The following is a 24,925-nucleotide window of genomic DNA, read 5'->3' as shown; positions in this document are numbered from 1 at the left end:
GTATTAATGCACTTCTTTCGTCATTATTCCCTCTATTTTTACAGTTTCACCTGTGGTGTTACCACAAAATAGCCCTAAACCATAACATTACCATGTTACACAATAAGTATTACACACTTTTTTTCATCCGGTCACCGACCTTCCTTTGGACAAACTATCTTTTCTTGGAACTGAAGATTTTCTTGAAACTGAAGGAATGGTTTCCTGCAGCTATTCTGCTACTAAGTCCTGCTTCCATCAATCGCCTCTTCACCGTGGTCTTAGATACCGGAGCTCCTCGAGCACTATTTAATGCATGAGTTATTTCTGGTGCAGTTAATAATCTATTTCTTTTACTAGTGACTGTAATTCTTTTGTCTTCGGCAGCAGACGTAATTCGAGCGCGTCCCGAACGTTTTCGATTGACCACACTTCCAGTTTCTTCTTTCTTTTTTAAAATATTCCGAACTGTTGAAGTCGAAATTTGGAATTTTTTTGCTATTTGAAACATTGGATATTTTTCTTGCCACAATGTTAATATTGCAGATCGTTTTTCAATAGACAATACTGGTTTCGTTGGGATTTACATGTTAAAATATCAACAATTTATAAAAATTATTAAACGAGATTTTTAATGAAGAATCGCTAGCAGATTGTAAAGATTTTCGAAATAAAGCGAAAAACGCCCTAAAAAGTGACATACTCGGAAGTTTTTGTTTTAAATTATGAATGCATGTGCCAAATTAAAAAAAAATGTTTACGTCGCTGAATAATTTTAACTTGAATAATTAATAGTTTTTTTACATTTATTATATTTAGACTTAAAGCTGATAACTAATTTGGTAACTGTTTAATAATTTAACAAAAAAACTTTCATGCTTATATTCATAATTTCATAAATACTTACAAATATTAAAACACGCATTAATTTCACTATTTAAAACATTCTGATTATGGATATAATTTTAAGTAAAGCATTATTCAATCAATTAAAAAATATCATTATAAGAACGCGAGTAATGTCCTTTTGAAATATATGTTTTACACATCTTTCTGCTAAGTAATTTAGTTAAAATGCAACTGCTTCAATTTTCATACCAATAAACTTATTGGGGTGCTTCCGATATTAGTTTTACCGCTCCCTCTACGCTCTGGGAGTGAGGTAGAAAGTCAGGAATTTCTGGTATAATGTTATTGTCTATTAAATGTCGGATTTTTTTAATTGAAAAATAGTGTTGTAGGGGGTTCCGTAACTTCGGCAACGCTGAGTTCAATCAACTCATACCAATGATTAGCATTAAATATAATTTCCGGAATTTTCTTCAAACTTATTTTAAGACTTTCTTTGTTTATCATATAAATATAAACTGAAGGTAATTATTAACGGGTGATGCGGAAGATATCGGACAAATCCTAATTTCATTATTTCAGTATAATAATTAGTTTTTGTGGTTTTATGCGTAGGTATAAACGTTCTATAAAATATTAACTTTATTATTTGAAACACAATTATTTAAAATGAATTTAAATGCAGCTGAACGAGAATCTTTTCAAAAGCGACTAAAAATGTTTTTCGTAAATAAACCTAAAATAAAAAAATAAAAAAATCGTAAATCATTTTGAAAAGGAAGGATTTGCTCGAAGTACAATATATGATAACCTAAAAAGACTTGAACTGTTCAATCGTTTTCTGATAGAAAGCACCCTGGTCGTCCGACATCCTGGACTAAAGAAAAGAAAGCCGAATTAACGAGACTTGTCAACAATCGAAAAGGGGTCAGTCAGAAAAAAATAGGTATTAAATTCGGTGTAAATCAATCGACAATTGGTCGTCAGTTAAAAAAAATGAATATTAAATATAGAAAACGTGAAAAGACTCCAAAACACACTATAGAACAACAAATAAAGGCAAAGAAAAGAAGCAGGAAACTAGTTAACCAACTCTATAACACAAAATCGCTTCTTGTCATCGATGACGAAAAATACTTTTGTTTTGCAGCGGACAACATGCCTGCAAATTCTGGATAATACACAAACAACAAAAAGACATTTCCAGAAAGTGTTCGTTGTATAGGAAAAGAGAAATTTCTAAAAAAATTTTTAATGTGGATAGCCATATCTGACCGTGGTATGTCCGAGCCATTGTTTCGCACTTTCAAGGCTGTAGCGATCAATTCATCAATTTATAATAATGAATGTTTAGAAAAACGACTTCTTCCATTTATTTACAAGTATCATGGAGACTTTAACTATTTATTTTGGCCAGATTTAGCAAGTTCTCATTTTTGTAAAGATTCTCTAAATTGGATGGACCAATATGTCTATTACGTTGATAAAGAATCCAATCCCCCTAATGTGCCTCAAGCACGACCAATTCAAAATTTTTGGGGACATTTAGCACAGAAAGTTTACGAGGGAGATTGGCAAGCTTCAACAGAGCAAGTTTTGATTGATCGCATTAAACTAAAACTACAAGAGATTGATTTAAACTTTTTACAGTCTCATATGAAAGGCGTCAGAGCAAAACTGAGATCAATTGCAGATGATGGTGTTTTTTCATATAAAAAATAATATATTTTTATCAAAAGATAAATGCTTTATTTAAAAAAAATATAATAGTAGTTTGTTTTTTTATTTATAAATAAGTTATTGACGTTTTTATTTTGTCCGATAACTTCCGCATCACCCGTAATATATTTATTTAATTTTAAAAATAAAAGTATTGTTATTCTATATAAAGTATTTAGTTGTTATTTATAGGAATAAAAGTATTCAGTCGTTAATATTATACTTATTTATTTATTTATAGAAATAAAAGTATGCAATTGTTCAGTCATCACGGATAACTCAATGGAGAAAAATTTATAAAGCAGTAATTGATTGATTTACTGAGTAAGAATGTACAATAAAAAAAAAGTGGAACAAATAAATGTTTCAGATTCTGGAGGTGTTTTAAAAATATTTCTTTAATCAAAAATACTAGCTTTGTAAAAAAAAAAAAAACATTTAAAAGAAAAATGTTGAAGTTGCCTTTTGACATGTTTAAGGCTGATGACAAACAGACTTCAATCAAAGTTGTTTGGTTCAAAGGGAGAATTATCTGTGATTTTACTATGAAAGGATTAATTATTTAAATAGCTATAATTAGTTGGATATTACTTTAATTTTAAGTGTTTAAAATTTAGTAAGATGTTGTAGATCCACATTTTTTTTTAATTAATATGTTTTATTGAGGTTATTTATATATATCGATAGCTATATATATATATATATATATATATATATATATATATATATATATATATATATATATATATATATATATATATATATATATATATATATATATATATATTTATATGTGTGAATCTTTTATGACTGCCTGTTAAAAATAAATAAGTTTAGTTGAATTCACAAAAAACAGTTGTAAAACTTTTCTTGAACAAATTAAAAAAATAAATAAATAAATCAGCTTACCTGAAAATTGTAAACTTCATGTATTCATATAAAATAATATAAATTGAAAATTTTTTTCCTTCTTTTCTCTACAGTTTTATTTGCTTTACCAAATTTGAATATTTTTGCATTTTATTTCTAGAATCGATTAAGCTATGTTTTGCAAAAGCAACAGACAAAGAAACATGGACATTATTAGCCTCTTGCTTGAAATATGCACCTTATCGTTTTAAATGGAGGAAAACAAAAATCTTACAACCACGAAAAAGAAGATGAAGAAGATAATAAAAGGTGATAAAGATAATCAAGATGATGACGACGAAGCTAATAAAAGGTGATAAAGATAATCAAGATGATGATGAAGAAGCTAATAAAAGGTGATAAAGATAATCAAGATGATGATGAAGAAGCTAATAAAAGGTGATAAAGATAATCAAGATGATGATGAAGAAGTTAATAATAGGTGATAAAGATAATAAAGATGATGATGAAGAAGTTAATAAAAGGTGATAAAGATAATCAAGATGATGATGACTGTGGAGTAGAATGTGACGTTTGAGTCTAATGAGAGTGAAGGTAGTTGCAAAAATGAAAAATAAATTTACCCCTTATCCCCACTTGTAAAAATTTTAAAAAAATACGTTTTAGTATGTTTTTTAAAGTGTTATTGTTCGAAAACGTAACATCATTTCAACGTTGTTTTTTTGATGTTAAATTGATGTTGATATTTTAACGCCGGTATCTTGTTGCAAAATCAACGCTTAAGTCTACGTTTGTTGATCAAAGTCAGTGCTACGTTAATTCATTGATGTTGAATCATTGTTGATATTTCAACGTCAAATTTTTGTTTCCAATTCAACGCCTAAGTCAACGTCCTTAAATCAATGCGTTTTCAACGTTGAATCAACGTCAAAATATTTGCTAAAAGATATTGATAGCACTTTAAAATAGCATTTTCAAAGAGCTACCAACATCTTCATTTTAAATTATTTAACGAAACATTATTTCAATATTGTACTAATATTTGCGCATGGAGCTAATAAGCTGCATCAACAGCAGATAGCCGATCCCTGGTATAAGCGTTTAAATAATATAATGTAGACCAAGAACTTACAAACATCTATTTTGTTTGCATAGCAGACTAACCAATAACAACTTTGAAAAAATAATATTGTTACGAGTAAACATCTCGCGTGTGCTTATTTAGTTCTGTGCGTGTCGGGTCTTTTTAAAGCACAACACGGTTTTTAAAAAGAAGGTATATAAATAGCTTTATTAAAATACTAAAGGTTTAGCGAGTACACTGCAAAAGCTGCTTTGTTTTTCTTTTTTACGTAATTAAATTTATTTAAAAAAGTTAAATGTTGACGTAAACTTGTCTAGACCTCCCCACTTCCTCCCCCTATTTCACTGACGTAATTTATGGACAGCCCCTAAAATACTTTTTTGTCAATCGAGCAAAAATACTACCAAATCTAATCTAGACATTTATTCAATTCTAATCAAAAATTTTATAAATAGTCATTTCCAAAAACACAACACAAAAAAAACTGTAAACACGGCGTTAATTTTTGTTCAAAAATCTCCCAAGTGCCAGTTTGCGCGTCTTTTCACACTTACAGTCATAGTAAGTGGAGACCATGTAATAATAACAGAAAAATTTTAATAGTCCAATCAATATCAAAAGTTTTTACGAGTGGTTCCTATCGGTACAGGCATTTGCGCTAAACTTTTTAGAAAATAAAGCATATGTTTATGCACCTCATCCTACCATTTTTTTTAATTATATCTTGAGATTATACTTTCACATTGATAACATATTATAAAATTGATATTAGCTGAAAAATTGTAATTACAAAAATTGAACACTCCAATTATAATTGTACTTCTGAATAAAAATAAATTATTAAAAAACTAAAAATCTATATGTAAAATAATTTTTAAACTTAAAATTTTGTAAAACACCAAAATTAAACAATCTTCAAAACTAATATAAAGAAATTATGAAATATAAGTAATCTAGTTAGTAAATAAAATAAAGGGAAAAATCTTCTTAGAAAATGCTGCTATAAAAATTATTTTAAATTGGTTTGTAGTTGAAGGTTCTTTTGATTTCGTTGCAGGAAAGTAAGTCGTCAAGAACAGCCTGCCAATACCTAAAATACAAAAACAAAAAAATACTACTGTCCTATCAATTTATCATACATGTTCTATTTTCATTCAATTTGTAAATTCCATTTCATAAATCTACACACACTGTAATTTGCATGGCTTGTTGAACAGCCTAGCTTTAGATATGTTGTGGATTAAATAGCTATCCTTAACTTGATCTTAAACCAATAGAATAATTTATTCTTAAAACAATATAATAACTTAACCTTAAACCAATAGAACTATTATATATATCTACACATAATTTATTTAAAAAAAATTAAAAGCATAACATTAAGAATGGTGTCTTCTTTTTGATATATTTATAACAGTTTATATTTATAAAAACTAATAGAAATAAATAAATTTCATAATTTGAATATATTTACTTTTTTATGAAGGTTATATGAAAAATCTTGAAATAGTATAAATAATATCCAAGTCTAAAAAAATATATTAACTAATTTGAACAAATATAATTTCTGAAATCGAGATATAATCAAAATGCAAATGGATTTTCAGAAATAAAGTAAAACCAAAAAATTTGTTGCTTGTACAGGGTGGGCCAAAGAAGACCTACTAATGTAAAACCAAAATAACTTTTTTATTTTTTGACATATTTATTTTTCTCTTTTTTTAGGTTATAATTGAATTCTTCGAGATTTATTATGGAACCACACAGTACAAAACACCGCGTTAAAATTATCGAGTTTTTCTATTCTTATCAACAATCAATTGTTTTGACGCTGCGTAAATATCAACAACATTTTAATTCCAGAACAGCTCCCACAGCCTTTATGAAAAGGAGTTTGGTTGGTTGTTTTGAGGAACTGGGTTCAGTGGCCGACCGTCCTGGACGAGGTGCCCATCGAAATATTCGCACTGAAGATAACGTGGAAACTATGCGGCAGAGTGTTGCAGATGATCCATCTGTCTCAACTCGCCGTCGTTCCAGACAATTGGGCATTTCTAGAACAACATTGCGTAGAACTTTAAAGTTGGATCTTAAGATGTACCCATACAAAATTTAAATTGTGCAAATACTGCCACCGCAAGATCACCAACAATGACTACAATACACTATTCGTTTTACACAATTAGCCACACAAATTGATTTTTTAAATAATGTTTTGATGTCGGATGAAGTGCATTTCCATTTTAATGGTTATGTCAACAAACAAAACTGTAGATTTTGGGCTCTGAAAATCTAAGGGCAACACACCAGCATCAATTGCACCCATTTAAATGTACTGTTTGGTGCGGTGTTATGGCCACTACAGTTATCGGCCCATATTTCTTCGAAAATGAGGATGGAACGCCGGAATCGATTTCAGGAGCTTCTTACAGAACAATGATTGAAAACTTTTTGCGGCCAATGGCGGAGCAGAATCCTAATTTGTGGTTTCAATAAGATTCAACTCCGTATACTGCTAGACAAACTATGGAACTGCTGCGTGAAATTTTTGGCGAACGTCTGATTTCAAAACAATCAGATTTTCCTTGGCCACCTCGTTTGCCAGATTTGACTGCGCCCAACTATTTTTTAAGGGGATATTTAAAAGACAAAGTGTATGTTAATAAACCAGAGACTATTAGACAACTGAAGCAAAGTATTCGAGACGAAATACTGAGCCTTCAACCAGACACATTTTGTGGTATAATGAAAAACGCGTTAAAAAGAGCCAATCTCTGTATCGAGAAAAATGGTGGGCATTTGTCTGATGTCATATTTCACACATAACTTCTATAAAATATATTTAATGTATAAGAAAAATTAACCAAAATAAATGATTATTGCAAAAGTTATTCATGTTTTCTTTGGCCCACCCTGTACATTCTTGTTGATGTTTGCTAGTACAAATTTTTTAATAAAAAGCCATAAAACTTAGCAGCCTTACAAGTCATTACATCTGTGATACCTATTTTGAAATTCACAATACTTGAAGTAATATTTTTGTGACATACAAATGCAGAGTCCTTTTGGGACTCGTCATCCCTGCTTGGATCATGGCTTTACTTAGATAAACTTAACACAAACATCAAGGTTTTTAATAATCTGATACTTTTCATCAAGTTACTATAACCTCATAAAAGTATATCTGATAACTTGTATCAGATTACTATAACCTCATGCAAAGTATATCTGATACCTTGTATTAGATGCTTATCAACTTTAAAAAACAAACTTCAAATTGTTTTTGTTATTGAAATTGCAACATAAAAATAGATATTAATGAATATAAATGAGAGAAACACAGTTTTTTAAGGTATTCACCAACATTTGTATGAAAAATTATTAATATAATTTTTTTAAATTTGTAAAAATGGAAAATTTGTAAACACTTCAGTTCATTACTTATATAATGTAACATAATCAAATAGTTGTTTGAATATACTAATTATAATTCCTTGAATACCAGTAGTTACCAGTCATATTCACAGTAGTACCAGTCTTTACATTCTTGGAGGACTTTCAATAATAAAACTGTTGTAATCAATAATAAACTTGCTTATCAACTTAATAAGAACTTAACAAAAAGTTAATAATATGTAACCAAGTAAAAAATTTATCCTTCATAAAATTATTTAATAAAGTTACAATACAAGTATACAAAAAAAAAAAGGTTAGTGCTAAAAGGCGGCGCGGCTCAACTATCTAAAGCTGGCCGACTAATATCGGGCTTCAATTCCGGCGCTATCCAAATGTTAATAAAAATATTTGTCTGACCTACCAAATTCATGAGTTAAAATAATTTTATATAATTATTAATAATTCATACTTTGTTTTTGTTATAATGCGGAAGTAAAAATGGCGCAAAATATCTTTCTTTGAAAAAAAAAAATATTTTTCTTCAATATTTGAAAATGGTGCAAAATATCTTTCTACGGAGGTGAAAATGCGGAAGTGAAAAAGACGCAATAATATATTTCTACGCAGGTCACAAAGATCGCATTTTAACTAAAGAACATTTTAACTAATGAACTTTAGCTTATGCATATAAAAACTTTTTATTAAAGATTAAATATCTAGATTAGTATCGAATTACCTTATCTATATTCATTATGACATTCGTTATTTGAATTTTTGCGTTGTAATAATATTTAACATGCTGACACACACACACACACAGACATATATATATAGGGGAGAGTTGCCTTAATTAGAACACTTTAGGAAAAAATATTTATTAACCAAAGATGGCTTAACTATGAAAACATTTATGAATTAAATAATATAGATATACAACCCTACTATGCTTTTATTAATGATTCGACTCTAATGATCGCACCCTTATTGGATATAAACTTTGATTTTTCAAGGCACTATTTTGTTCCAATAAAGGCAACTGGTCTCCTTGAATGAAACACATATATTCTTTAATTAGAACAGTTCTAATATTTTAATAAATTACAGCTATAAAACTTATGGCTCAAAGGAAAAACTAATTGATTAGCTTTTTAATAAAAGATATTTAAAAGATATAATAACAAATAAAAATTACAACAATTATTTAATCCTTTTATCGCATTTCATAAGTCTTTTTTCCTTGCAGCTTCTGCACTTGGGATGGTAGTGGTGATATGTGGTGTGCTGTGGTGGCGATGGTGATTTTATTTGATGTGCTCAATTTCATTTGGTCCATGGTGATTGAGTCAAGTGCTACTTTGCTTTCCTGTGGTTTTTGCAATAGTGTGGCAGTTATTGGATTTAGTGTGAGCTTTTTTTTTGTAGATTTTTTAATTTGTTTTGAAGCTATTTGATTTAGTGTGTGCTTTTGATTCTTGGTGTAATTTCTAGAGCACGTCTATATGGGGAGCTTGAAAGATCAGTTCGTGATCTTCTTTTTTTGTTTTTTACTTCAAGTGAAACCACTGGCAAAAGAGACAAAGTTGAAACTGAAACATGACATTTTAATTTTTTATCACTTGATTTATCTGTAGATAGTTTTGTCATCCCATCTATACTTTCAGATGACTGTAGATTGTTTGAAGAACCAAAATCAGTAAATGAAGAGGCTGTAAAATCAGAATCAGTGAATACATTTATGTCCAAAGGTCACAACCCACTAGCCTGAAATCCTTGCATAGCAATTCTCAATGATGCTGCCTGACTATATGCGTCACCAAATAATTCTGCAACTTGCCAAGTTGTTACTGGTTGTGATATATGTGACCGCATCCATTTTCGCATAGCTTCATCATAGTATGTACCAAGTGGTCCAAAGAACGCAACGTCTAATGGTTGCAGTCTGTGTGTAGTATGGGGAAGTAGTGATACCATACGCACTCCAGCATTTCGTGCTAGATATATCGCTGCCAAATTTTTTGAATGTGTAACATGACCATCAAGTATCAACAAAACTTTTGATTGTTTTAAAGGTTTAACAACTTTAATGAAATGATTGAGCCAATCTAAAAAACCTTCATTTGAAATTCATCCTTTCTCTTGAGTACTAAATACAGTTCCTGGAGGTGCACCGTTTGTTATTTCTGGCTTCATTCTTTTGCGTTTATATATTAACATTGGTGGAACATAAAATCCTGCTGCAGATACACAAACTACAGCTGTTACTGAATTTCCTCGTTCACTACTAGTCATAATTCCAACTCGTTTTTTGCCCCTTGCACTAATAATTTTTATCTGACCATCTTGTACTGTTGATAAACTAGTTTCATCCATATTATAAAGTCTGTCTGGAGTTAACTTTTCTTCCATGTATAATTTTGAAAGTAAATTAAAGAAAGATTGCACTCGCTCTGTATTAAAACCTTGTGCACGTGCAATTGATGTTGATTCAGGCTCACGAAGCGACAGTTGTGGGTGCCTTTGCATAAATGCATAATACCACTTTTTTCCTGCTATTTGTGTTTGTTTGTTAAAATTATGTGTGATGTTGTTAGCTTCCGCAATATCAAATGCTAGACGACGAAGATCATCAATCCTTAATCCAAAGTACATCGATTCTAATAATAAACAGTGATCAGCTAGTTCTGTTTCAATTTCATTAGGTAAGGTGGTAAGTCGACCATGAAATTTCACATTTGCAACAGCAACTTTGTTTTTTTCATTTATATGCCTTGACAAAGTTGCTTTTGGAATACAAAATTCATAAGCGGCTTCATTTAAGCTGATTTCTCCTTGTTTTATTGCTTCAACAGCCTTTTTCAGGTTTTCTACTTTCCATTTTCCATATTTTTGTGGTGTTTGCATCTAAAATAAAAGCAAATTACTATGAAGATACATAAGGAGAGTTTTATAATCTTATTACAGGCTTATTTTTTCATATATTTATTTGTTATTCATATATGATTAAGTTAATTATATACTCATTATATAATCATTATTTTTCAACATTTTTGTTTAGTTAATCATTAACTATATAAATCAAAATCTATATAAACTATATAAAGTTTGCAACTTTATATATTAACTTCTATATACAGTAAAAAACTTATGCTGGGTATATACTTTATGTTGTCTTACAAGTTTATCCGTTAAATAGAAATGTATTACTTTTGTAAAACTTTTACATTTTATTTTTTACAAAAAGATAAAATGATTTGTTAATTAAAGTATACGATGTTTACAATCAACTTTATATCCTTAGACTATGACTAGACTTTAGACTATGAAAAAAATTTTGTGAAAAATCATTTCATACTTTAAAGCAAGACTAAATACCAATTCCAAAAAAGCAACAAATGTCTAACAATAATACTATGTCTATAAAAGAAATTCGCTTTAAAAAATCATATACAGTCGGATTAATGAAATTTTCTGATAATTCGGACGTCAAATAGCGTGTTATGAGATGACATCGTTTCAATTACGGCAACTTTTGAAGTTCCATTCTGGGCAACATAGGACCATGGTGTTGTAGCAAAATATTTACATACAAGTAACAACTTACAATATAAGCTCTTAATATCACATAGACTTGAAGCCCTTAAAATTTAAAATTTTAAAAAAATTATCATCAAACTCAATATCGTTAAGCTTCTGTAATCGTTTAAATGCAACGATAAAATTAGATCGCAAAAATTTTTTTCTTTAAAAAAAGTAATTTTATTCACATACGTGCAGTTTTTAAGTTTAAATACTAGAAGTTTCAAAAAATAAAGAAAATCATTTTCTTTACAAGAAAAAATATTCATGAAAGTAGAATAAGTTCCAGTTTCTAAATAAAGCTAAGTGTTCCAATTAAGGAGCTCTTCCAATTTCGACAACTCTCCCCTATATATATATATATATATATATATATATATATATATATATATATATATATATATATATATATATATATATATATATATATATATATATATATATATATATATATATATCTTATCCACATTCATTATTAGCAATTGCGCAATAGTAAGGAAGCAATGATATTTTGATTACCATAAATATATAACAACTGCATCGGTGAGTGGTCAAGCTTGACTGCTTTTTCGTTCAATATATCCTGCCAATTAATAACGTATTTTGAGTTCAAACAAAAAAAAAAAAGGGAAAAGCTTTCCGATACGCTGAAACGAGGCGCCGGCGCTTTTAGACACCCTCAAAAAAATGCAGAATGAAATCCAGACAATTTTAAATTTTAATGAACATAACTTTGATATTCATGACACAAAATTAAAGAGAAAACAAAACAAAAATATAAAAGTATAAATAATAATTAATATAAACAATTATGAAGATCTAATAATATAAATATAAAACTTGAAACTTCAAAAACTTTCAAGCATTTTTTTTTTTCACGAAACCTGCTTACCTCAGCCAAATAAAATTAAAAGTAATATTTAGTGTGTTTAAATATCCTAATAACACAATAATAAAGAATAAAAATAAACTTCATAAAATGATCTGAATGCATTTCTCGGTTAAACACCGACAACACTGATGTGTAGCCAGTCAGACGTTGCAAGTTAAGATATTTGTAAACATTTTTTCATACTGTTTTATCTATATATTCTTATACCTACTTATAGATATTATTTTTATGATATATATTTTATTAACTATAAAATTTTTTAAATGTCAAGGTGACAAATAAATAAAAAATTGTATAACATTTACATTTTAACATTCAAAATAAAGTCTTAAAAATAGTTTGTTTTTTAATCAAATAATAAAAAAATATTTTTTTAAAATGGCTGTCAGTTTTCTGAAAATTGGTCAAAAAGTCACATAGAAACATCAGAGATAAACTCATACTTATCTTTTACTTCATTTATAAAAAAATTCCGCAAATGGTCCCTAGTGTGCTAGGTTCATATTTAGTTAGAGATTTTAAAGTTAATTCATTATTATAGGTTTTAAGACTATTTGAAAATCAAAAATGTCAATTTTTACACTAAAAAATAAAATATCCCAAGATATATTAATCAACTTTCAAAATCTCTTGCTAATTGGAAAGATACTAATGCAAGTATCAATTCCAAATGTAAAACAGTGTGTATAGAAGAGGTAACATAGTGGTTTATCAAGCATCTTTTGTAGACTTATTTATTATGAATGAAATAATACGAAGAATGTGTAAAAATACATATATTCTTCCATGAACAAAAAATATAATTTATATTTCAATATATTCACATTAAAAACTTTTTACCAATTAAGTCATGATGTTACTTAACTGCATATTTAATTGTAGACTGAACCAAACGTAAAAATATTCCAGACTACGTGAAATTTAGTTTTAATAATTGCGCGAACAATTCGCGCTGAAAAATTTTTGGGAAAAAAATTAACGCCGTGAAACTCGAAATCAGTAATTGAAAGGTTTTCTTAACTTTTATCAGATAAAAATTTTTATTTTATTCGTTATTATTTGATTGCGTATTTAAACGATATCATAAGATAGTATTTATATAAGTAGAATGTGATTGGTTTAACTTAAGACATTTAACATTTTAACGTTAAGAATTAAGAATTTGTTATTAAGTCTTCTAAATCAATAGTTTTTTTCTGTAACAATGCCATAGCAACCGCGGTATACAAACAAAACATTTGTGAAAAAAAATTGCGAAACCAATTACTTGTTCAATAGAGCTTTAAAGAGCTGAAATTACTTGTTTAATAGAGTTTAAAGAGCTGAAATTTTAACTTTGTTCTTAATAGTAATAAAATTCATTTGAGAGAAGGTTTTCGTTCAACGCATTTTAAATGTTGAAATTTTATCACATTAACATTTTTTTCTCTCGCCTGACTTTTTAGAGTTAGTTAGTTTTTTCTGCACTATTTCTAAAATATTTGTTTATTCTTATTCATTTTCTCTCAAATAAATTTTAGTATTATATTTATAAAAAGTTTCAAATTTCATGTTAAAATGACTGGTAAAGTTTGTGTAATTATTTCACAAATTCTTTTTTATACTTTTTAATTGGGCAATCGAGGCAAAGATTTTCAAGTAAGCAAATATTTTTTTGAAAATTTTTAATGATGTATTTAAGTTTTAAAAATGAGCTTTAACTATAGTTCCAATAAAATTTTTAAATTCGTACCATATTGGAATGATAATTACTATAAGTAACTCTAAACTATGATAATTACGCAGTATTAATTGAAAATTATGTTAATAATATCAACTCATTAAAGCTTATGCCCTAGTAGGCTGCGCTTTGTGAAAAGACCATTAGGTCTTATCACAAACCATTAATAAGACCATTAGGTCTTAACGCATATAAGACCATTAGAGTATTCTTAAATAAGAATAATAAAAAAGATTATATATCCAATACAAAATTATATGCATTTTTTATTATATGAAACATATTTTAAAATATTTAGTACATATTAGTCAGTATTATTCTCGGGACCAACCAATGATTGCAATAAAGATGATAGTGAATTGAACTTTTTTTTTCTGTTGCTATAGACTTGTTGGCAAGATTATCTAATTTTCTTTTCTCAGTCAATACTTTTTTTTCTTCTTTATCTTTGAGTCGCTTATCAGCATTGATAAGTCGCAGTTGTTTTCTTTTGCATTTTTCTCTTTCCTGTTCCATTTTGTTCTGGAGATATTTCAGCTTTGCTGAGTATGCTTCTTGCATACTCAGCAAGTATGCTTTTTGCATATATCATCATCTCCATCACCTGCACATATATAAAAACATATATTCAATAAAAGTACTAATATTTAAATAATTTTTAAGATTTTAAATTTAAAATTTATTAAAAGTTGCATTGTTGCTGTGAAAATATTGATAACTTCGTGAAATGATTGACTTACCAGGGTAGGATGAGTTTGCAAATGAAAAATCTGAGACTGTAGCAGATTTCAATTTTGGTGTTATAAGTGGTTCTATGATTTCATTTACTTTTAGCTTAGTATGAGTGTTACTAAAACTATTCACAATTGAATCAACATTTTTTTCTTCAACAGGATTGACCAAATATGCAAGCTGTTTATCAGGAACAACAATTTCTGCTTCTAAAACAAAAGCGTTTTTTTGTAGCAAACTGTGAATTGCGCTATCTTCTTTAGTACCATTTTGTAACTGTTCTAGTAGAGTAGCAACCTTTCCAGCGTCCAAATAATATTTGCCAAACTATTTACACCCAGTTTAGGATATTTCAGCTATTTCAACCGTTGATAACATTTCAATACCTGGTGCAGATAATGATCAAGGTGTTGAAAATGTTTTGCACAATGGTACCGGTGAATTATTGATTGGCATAAACGAGAATGAAAATCTGAATGTACACGAGAGTGCAGTAGATAGTGGACTTCTCATCAATGTTAATATAATAAGAGTTTGTGACCTGGTGTGCACTGAAACGTTTAGTTCTAAACAACATGTCAAAAAATATATCTGAACATCAAAATCAAGCATTAACAAACGAAACAGAAGTTACTGAAATCAATTGTTTTTTGGTTAGCATTAGACTATTTTATTTTTGGTAATACTACTATACAATAAAAATTATTATTTAAATCTTTAGCTAGCAACTTTGATGCTCATATTTTATGTGCAAATTGATAAAAATTTCGAATAAAGTATAAAATTTACTAAATTGCATTTTAATAGTATTCTTTATTGTTTTCTTAGGAATTCCAATCATCAGTTGTTCAAGAAAATAATTTTAGCATCGCTAGGAATAGCCTGAGAATTACATTGATAAATTCCACACGACTTGAACCCAGATGTAATGTTACTAGAAGTCATTGCTTTTTTCAAAGCTGAAGCAATTACTCAATACTTAACGCAGGGCCATAGTACTGTAATTAGCAATATATTTTCAATTAGTTTAAGAACAATACACAGAGGAAGCGTATTGTTTTGAAGGCAATCAAATTTACATTAAAGTAGATATTATCATTTTTTGTTAAAGCAATTATTAAGTAAATTTGGGGTTCAATTTTACGATAAAGCCAATGTTGAATTAAGGGTAATTAATTTATAAGATAATTTCCTCAATAGTATATAGAATAAAAATACATATAAAATATACTTTTTTGTTAGCAATCAAAAACATAATGTCCTTAATATATATCTTAACAAAATTTTATGATTTTGAATTTCAAATATTTTTAAAATATTTCATCCCAAATTAATCAAAAAATAATAGGAGTCACGGCGAAAGGTTTTTTTTAACTGCTGGTAGCGAAAGAGTTAAATCTCATAAATATGTCTCAATGTAACATGCTGATTCTATTTTCGCCCACCCGGGCGAGGTTGAATGCGTTGGGCGATAATATATTTATTCTGTGGGCGAGATTAAGTTAATTTGGGAGGTTATTCAGAAAACAACTATGCATATTCTACTATTTTAAGCGATTGTAAATGTTACTACAATTAGAGAATAAAATGTGGAGAACAAAATAAAATTATAATCTAAAATACATACTTACACATCAATAAATCTATTCATTATGAAATCCCTGACCCTGCTAGGACTAAAGCAAATAACTTCCGCATTTCTTAATCTCTTACTTTGATGGTTAATTTTGTAACTCACTTTTCAGACAACACTAATCACTAAACTAAAATACTTGCATACACTCTTTGATTTGTGTCTTGTTTCTGACACTGGCTTGTGTTCTGTTTCTCATATTTTTTTTCCTCTTCTTCTTTTTATTTTATTTTTTTTTTCTTTAGATTAACTCCATCATCTCACCTTATATTATTACTATAAAACTGACTCGCTTTTTTTTAAGATTTTCTTTTTGACGGCCTTTGTTTTTTCACTATTTACTGATGCCTCCTTCAAAACCGCCTGGATCCAGGCAAGAATCGAAGGTTTTATTACTTCTTCAAACCTAATTATGCTTTTTAATTTTTATCTTCTTGTTCGGCTGCTATATCTAATTGTTATCATTTTCTTCCTTTTTTTTCAAAAAAAACAACACTCTCTAAAACAAACTTTCTGTAAAAAAAAGACAGAACAATTTTCAAAGTACTTTTTTCTTATTCGCTTCTTGCTTTTGGTCATACTTTTCATTCCTTTACAAACACAGGTTAATCCATTGTGCATAACAATCGATTAACTTGTTTTGGTAAATCCATTGGATTTAAATGACTCCGGCTTCTGTTATCAAAGTCTGCTATGAAGCACTTCTACGATTGTAGAAGCAACTACCTAGTCCAGACAACATCCTTTTCATCTCTTACAAAAGTGTTCTCCAGAACTTTCCTCACTTCCCTCTAAACTTTTGATAAGTATTTGACTGAATGTTGTCTTTCTACTTGTTTGAAAATGGCATATGTAGTTGTAGTTTTTAAAATCAAAGAGAATATTTTTCTCCTTTAACTTGATCCGATCAGTCTTCTATCTGTTTAAATGTTTATAAATATTTTTTTATATACAAATTTTAAACATTCCATCGAGATTCAAGTATCAAATCAATTAGGTTTTTGATCCTCTTACTCTTTGGCTCATTTGCTAATTACTGAAAGGTTTTGTATTGCGCTAGGTAGCGAGGCTAGAGCTATTGCAATTAACATATTTATAGCTTTCGATAAATTTTGTCATGCTAGTTTTTTTCAAAAGCGTGCATCATATGGTATATCTGGGAAATTTTAGATATAATGAAATCGTTTTTTTTTTAACCAAATCCTTTAACTAATCTTCAAGGCTCAACACCCTTCTTTATTTCCATAAACTTATGAGATATCTCAAGGTTCTGTCTTAGGTCCTGCTTGGTTTCTTATCTGCATTTATAAATTTTTCTGACAACCTTACATTTATAGTGGCTCTATTTGCTGATGATTGCTTTTTACTCCTGTCTTTAAAAAAAGGCGTTTCTTTTTGATTCCTTATACCAACCAATCGATCTAGAATATGATCTCAATTCTGCAACGGATTTAAGCTTTCTATGGCTTGCGAATTTTGAATCCAACAAAACTCAGTTAATTGCTGCAAAAAACTGTCAACACTCAAATAAAATCTCAACTTTCTTACAATAATGAACGGCAACCTTCTAACTGAGTCTTTCTTATGTCTTCTAGGATTCTTTTTTACTACTGACCTCTCATGTAAACCATATTTACAACTGATTGCTAAATTAACAAATGTTAAGATTCTTTTTATTGTGCTTATCATTGAGCGATTATTTTTAGTTGCATTATCCAGAGTTCACTCTCTTATGACTTATTCTTTTACTGTATCTGCCCCACTATGCTCTAAAAACATTTATTCGTCTGGTTTTTCTCCCGTACTTTAACCCTTTGGAACTCTCCTCTGTCTTCATGTTTTTCTGACTCATACAACCAACAACTTTTCAAGTCTTCTGTCCGTTTTCTTGCTTTTTCACAATATTCCTTGTGTTCTAGTAACTCTTAACTTGATAATGATTAATCGCGACTTTGTTTGGAGTGAATCAGAGTAAATATAAAACAAAAATATAACATTTTTTATCAAATATCTGGTTCAACTGTGAAAAGCAGATTACCTGATAAATTAAATGCAGAAAACAGCCTTGCTTGTGAGAAAGTCATACAAGTAATTACTATGCACACTCTCTATATCCTTTTTGTGTATTCTTCAATACTCTCAAAAGCTGATTTCACTTTCAATCATTTTTTTTCCATAACTTTAAAGTCAATTCGATATTAAAAATATTTTAGATAAAAAATTAAGTTTAGGCATAAAATATTTTTAAGGCTGTTTTTTAAAATCTTTTGTAAACTTTTCTTTTTCATCAGAATTAGGTTTATTTAAAACTGAATGAAGTGCTGTAAATGATTTATTTTTATTTAAAGGTGTGATTCTCCCTTTTGTTTTAAAGTAGTTAATCATATGCAGCAATACAAACCATATGACATATTCCGAAAAACAACTTGATCAAAGTTAATAAAAATAAAAACGCTTGCGTTTTTTATTGAATCTATACAAAATCAACTTTATATGCATCAGCTAAAGCATTATTTTTAATATATGAAATATTTGATGCTCGAGGTACGCATCAAATATTAAATCAATCCACGCATATAATATCATTATCAAACATAAAACTCTATATTTAGATATCATAAAACTTGGGAGGATATTTTTGATAACCTAGAAAATCATGTGTAATACTAATGGTACATACACATGATTTTCTAGGGTACTATAATACTGGTATTTATGATAATGATACAAATTCTACAATGCTTTCAAACCAACGTATACCAATAGATCTGATAGGACCATTTCTAAATTAAAGTCTTTACTGATAATTACGAAACAAGCCCTACTCTTGCCAGCTTCCTTTTGTACCATTTTGGACCATTTCCAAATTAAAGTCTTTACTGATAATTACGAAACAAGCCCTACTCTTGCCAGCTTCCTTTTGTCCAAAAAGATTTATATTTGTAGAAATATTCGCGCTAACTGAAAATACTATAGCAAAGAGATGTTAAATAAGCAACTTGTAGAAGGGACTGCTGTTTTTTACAAAACTTGCAAAGACAATAAAGTGTTAATCTGCAAATATCGTGCAACTAAAGACAAATTGGGTAACAAACAGAAAGTTGTTTACATGCTGTCAACATATAACAATTCAGTAATGGTGATTCATTCATTCATTATTCCAGTAATTGCTCAACTGTTATAGGTGCAGCAAGTCCCACTACGAGCTTGTATATCATTATCCCAACTGGCTCGGGTATTCACCGCAAAGTTCTAAGTCTCGATCATGAAAGATGTTTGTAAGAGTATTTCAACCTTGGCTAGTTTTAACTTGCTAAGTACACGTTCGATTTTACAGTTATTCCATTGCCCCTACTACAATACCTACAAGTGATATTTCCTAAGCACTTATGCCGTTGTTTCCCTCAAGTTCTAAATTTAGAAACACACATTTTATCTTGAGGGTTTAATTGTGAAAGAAACATCTGCTTCAACTCCTCTACTTGGTATGTTAAATCATACTCTAACAAGGATACTAAATTTTACGGAACGCCAAGACTCTATGAGAATATTTGCTTAAAGTTGGGGGAGATTTAAAGGTCTACTTAACTTTAAAGGTGGTTTTGATGTTGCCACCATTTAAAGTTTCAATAGACAAAAATATATACAAATATAGAAAAATATATAAAAATCTTTTCCAGACAACTATTGTTCCACTTAAATTAACCATCATGAATGAAAATGTATGGTTAAATAAGAAGTCCTCTAGTACACATTAATGTAGAACTCTACATCTCAAATATCGAAAGGAAACGGAAGAATTAATAAGAAATTGATATGAAGTTTTAAAAGCAGAAATGAGTAGACTAGTCAAGTTTGAGGTAAAGTTAGCAGTAGAGGAAGGAAAACTGTATACGAGTATCAAATTTAAGTTCAAACTATATTTAACAATGTTTGATGGTAAAGTGGTCAAAGCCCTCACTAACACTCTGTCCACTCAATCATGTAATGTTTGCGGAGCTAAACCCAGTGAACTTAATAATCCAGCATTGACCAGATATACCCCAATCAATGAAAAAGATTTATCATTGGGTCCTTCTACTCTGCATTACTGGCTCAAATCTTTTGAATACGTTTACATTTAGGATATAAGTTAGACATTAAAAGATACTTTGCAAAATCATCTTCTGAAAAAGTATCAGTAAAATATAGAAAAAAAATGTTTAACTGAGGTTTAGAGATGAGATAAGTCTTATAGTAGATATGCCCAAACAGGGTTTTGGCAACACTAACAATGGGAACACGGCGAGAAGGGCATTTGAAAATGCTGAAACTTTTGCTGATATAACGGGAGTGGCAGTAAATGTAATTATTAGATCGAGGAAAATTCTAATATCAGGATGCTCCAGTTATGAGTTAAACTCTGATGTTTGGAAAAAAAAGTACCCAAAAATGACCCAAAACGGATTACTTTAAGTGTCTTGACGAAAAGGCTAGCACAAATATTTATAATAAAATTTTTTTTCAGGGTTTAGATAAATATCTGTATTTTTGATTAAAAAAGTATGATTTTTTTCTTTCTTTTCAAAAAACAGTATAATTTACATTTTAAATTGGCTAAAAAAACGTTTATTACGTGGTGCGGCATTGTTTTTATAACTTTTTCAAGAATTGAATTCAAACTTTGTTATTTAGATTTATAATACAGTTTGCAAATGTATATATTCAAAATAAGAGTAGAAATACTCATTTTATGTATGTTTATTATTTGTAATATTTTAATCAGGATAAAATAAAATACTGCTTAAGTTATGACTACAATTTATTAATTTGTCTTTAAAATCTACACTTTGGATTTTTTTTACTTTTTTTGCAAAATCTAGAATATTTATTGCAAAAAATGTTCCTTATGTGCAGTATCAATTATATTCTGAAAAAACTAAGCATGTGCCAAAGTACCTTACGTCATTAGTAAATACGCGGTTTTCAAGTGGTCTTTAAAAACAAATTATTATATTTTACATAATTAAAATACTTAATTGTATTTTTATTTTTTAAATCCAATTACTCTTTTTAGTTAGTAATTGTTTTGGTTTAAAGAATCTAATATTTTTAAATTAAGGAAGATTTGGGTAATACACTAGAGCACTAGGGATGTCAGAAAAAAAAATTTTAGAATTTGAAAAACCAAACCGTCTAGATTTGAAGCAAATATGTTTGAACTTATTCACAAAAAATTTCAGTGCCATTAAACCACACTTTTCTTGCCCTCAAAGCACATGTTTGGAAAAAAAAGGACCCAAAAATGACCCAAAACGGATTACTTTAAGTGTCTCCTTTCTGATGACTTTCTTTTTTTGTTTTGTTTTTACTTTCTTAGGTATTTTAAATAAAAGAATTGCAACTGCAAATTTTTGTTTTTTATGCAAAGGCAAATACTTATCCGACAGAGCCAGTGAAATCATAGTTGAGTCTAAGTACCAAGTGTGCTTGTAAAGCGAATCAAGCACATCATTAACTGCTTTTGGGTTCCAACAAACATTTCTAAATTGATGCATCTGATGGATAGCTTTAATATCTAAGTTGGTGGCCTTTGACACATTACTCGATTCTAAATACCACTTAGCATAAAAAAAGACCACAAACTCCGCGATAAGCTTGATGTCTTTTATGAGATTATTTTTTTTAACCAAGTTAAGTTGATAAAACAAAATTGAATTTTCAGATAGTATATTGCTTTACCGAGAAAATGGACATGGTGGATAAATCCAGTTTTCCTGATTTTATAAACAGAAGGTGATAGATAAGTCACAACTAATTCATCCAGCTCTCTTCTGTCTTCACGTTTATCTTCTCCTGCTATCCCCTTTCTTTCTATATATGCTTTGCAAAAGTTCAAAGTAATCTTCAACAGCCTTTTTACTAACACTACCACTCACCTCCTTCCAGTAAAATTTGCACAGATCACTTGGGGCATAACTAAAATTAGGATGTTCAAATAGGCTCTTATATTTTTGAAACAATAAGCTTTCTCGTCCTGTAGTCAACTCATTTGTTGTATGTTTTCAAAAACGAATTTTTAATTCTGTTATGTCATGCCTGCAAACTAGTTTTAAAAGATATGCATTTAAATCGTTGGATAACTTTATGATTGAACAATTTTTGATCCCGGTATTGCTTGGAGTTTTATCACGACAAAGACCTCCTACTTTTGATTCAAATTTATACTCCTTTAATAGGTTCATAATACTTTTGTATTGATCCTCACCAAAAGAGGAAGTTAAAGAAGGAACATTTAGTAGGCGCGTCTCACCCTCAATGATCACAAGAATTGCCATCCTGTCAATCTTAAACTTTTTTCCTCTATTAATTTCATAAAGAGTTTTTTCTTCAAAATGTATAACACATGGAAAAAGAAAAGCTTCCATTTCATTTTTTACATCCTCTTTTGCTAAAGTTGACATATTTTCATTTACTTATTTCATCTTTCTAAAGGCTGTTGATTTACTGCAATGTATATCTGTACGTTCAACACCAGCTTCAGTTAAAATGGCACTAGTCATATTTTGCAAAACATTAAGCGAAACATCACTTAACGTAGCCATTAGGTAACGTTCTCGGCATACACAGCTATTGGAATTTCTGCACTTACTGTACAGTGAGATTGAGATGGTTCTTTTTGATAATAGTTACTAGGCTCAAGATCGGAATTATAAGATGAATCGAAACTCAAATCAGAGTTGAGTTCAATTTTATAATTAGATTTTGTTGATTGCTCATTCTTCGTTCTATTTTCCTTCCTGTTACTCTCTGCTGTATACAGGCATAAATAATATTAATTTTCACAAAATATATTATAAGAAATATTTCAATTAACACTATTAATTTGTAGGTTTTACATTTCTACAAAATTTCTTATCCTCTGGGTCAAGAATACATTTTCTTTCTCCTTTCTGATCTTCCTAAAACATTAAGTCTTTGAGCTTTTCCTTGTCAGATCTTTTTTTGTCGGTCCTAATAATGTTCTTCAAATCTGGCTTGCCTACCCAAAAAACCTTTTTTATGTAATTCTCAAATTTTTTTTGATTTGTCAAATCTTTAGGAGAGCCTCCTTTTTCCGTTTTTTTTTAAATTAGAATACTGCTTGTCAAGTTTATTAAGATTTTTTAATAGTTGAGTATTACTAACAACTTCAAATCCTGCTTTTATCCAGGATTTCTTAACCTTAGCTAAAACACAGTTACAATTCAAATTTTCACATCTTTCAAAATTTTTACGAAGCGAGCACGTAACCTAACTAATTTTTTGTGTGTTTTAGGCAGTATAGATTGCAGGTATGCTAGATGTTGTCAAATATTCATGCCTGTAGGAAGTTGAATATCTAAATGCATACTTGTTTTTGTTCATTATATTTTATTGAGATAATTTAGATCACACTCTCTTAAATATATTATATACATTATATTGTTCAAGTTTCTTACTGGCTAATACTAAAATCTTAAGGTTTAGCTGCTTTAATAATAAACAATTTCTTTTTTTTATTAGATCTTAACTTAAATTTGTTTTCAAACTAGCACTTTTCGTTTCTTTTATACATATTTATCGCATAGTTTAGTATTTATCATTATCATTAATCTAAATAACCAAGAATATATTTGTAAATGTTATAAAAGCGGGAAAAATACTTCTTATATTATTTAAATATTTTCTATATTTTATATAGTTTTATTTCACTTGTTAAATGATATAAACAACACATATTATCTTAGTTTTTGTTTCATATCGCCACCTCTAACATTAAAAATATTTTAGTTATAAGTTAAGAACATATTCTTTTATTTGGTCATGGTATTAAACATACATAAAATAAGTAATTCTATTCTTATTTTGAATATATGCATTTTCAAACTTTATTATAAATCTAAATAACAAAGTTTGAATTTAATTGTTGAAAAAGTTATAAAAACAAAACCGCACCACGTAATAAACGTTTTTTAGCCAATTTCAAATGTAGATTATACTGGTTTTTAAAAAGAAAGAAAAAAACTATACTTTTTTTAATCAAAAATACAGATATTTATCTAAACTTTGAAAAAAAAATTTATTATAAATATTTATGCTAGCCTTTCCGTCAAGACATTTAAAGTAATCCGTTTTTGGTCATTTTTGGGTCCTTTTTTTTCCAAACATGTGCTTTAAGGGCAAGAAAAGAGTGGTTCAATGGCACTGAAATTTTTTGTAAGTTTAAAGATATTTGCTTCAAATCTAGACGGTTTGGTTTTTCAAATTCTAAAATTTTTTTTTTGAACACCCATAATGAGTACCTGAAGCAAAAAATCGAATATATTTATGAATAAATATACTCGATCTAAAATTTTTGCAAATAAATAATTTTTAGGTATCCCTACACATGATCCATTTAAATAATTGGGCACCCGAAATATTTTCTTAAAAAAACAGAGGTTTAAAAAAAGTAGCTAAAGTGCTCATATATCC

General features: G+C 28.8%; 1 protein-coding gene across 1 annotated transcript; it reads left to right on the top strand.

Annotated features, from left to right (window-relative positions):
* Window positions 1-2,082: 2,082 nt before the first annotated feature.
* On the top strand, window positions 2,083-2,550 carry LOC136074150 (uncharacterized). Its single transcript, XM_065786454.1, has one exon. The coding sequence runs from the start codon at window positions 2,083-2,085 to the stop codon at window positions 2,548-2,550; it is 468 nt and encodes a 155-aa protein (XP_065642526.1).
* The last annotated feature ends 22,375 nt before the right edge of the window (window positions 2,551-24,925 follow it).

This window comes from Hydra vulgaris, chromosome 01, assembly GCF_038396675.1.
Source record: "Hydra vulgaris chromosome 01, alternate assembly HydraT2T_AEP".
Lineage (NCBI taxonomy): Eukaryota > Metazoa > Cnidaria > Hydrozoa > Anthoathecata > Hydridae > Hydra > Hydra vulgaris.
The sequence above is the reverse complement of the archived record's forward strand: the minus strand, read 5'-3'. Positions and strand labels throughout refer to the sequence as shown.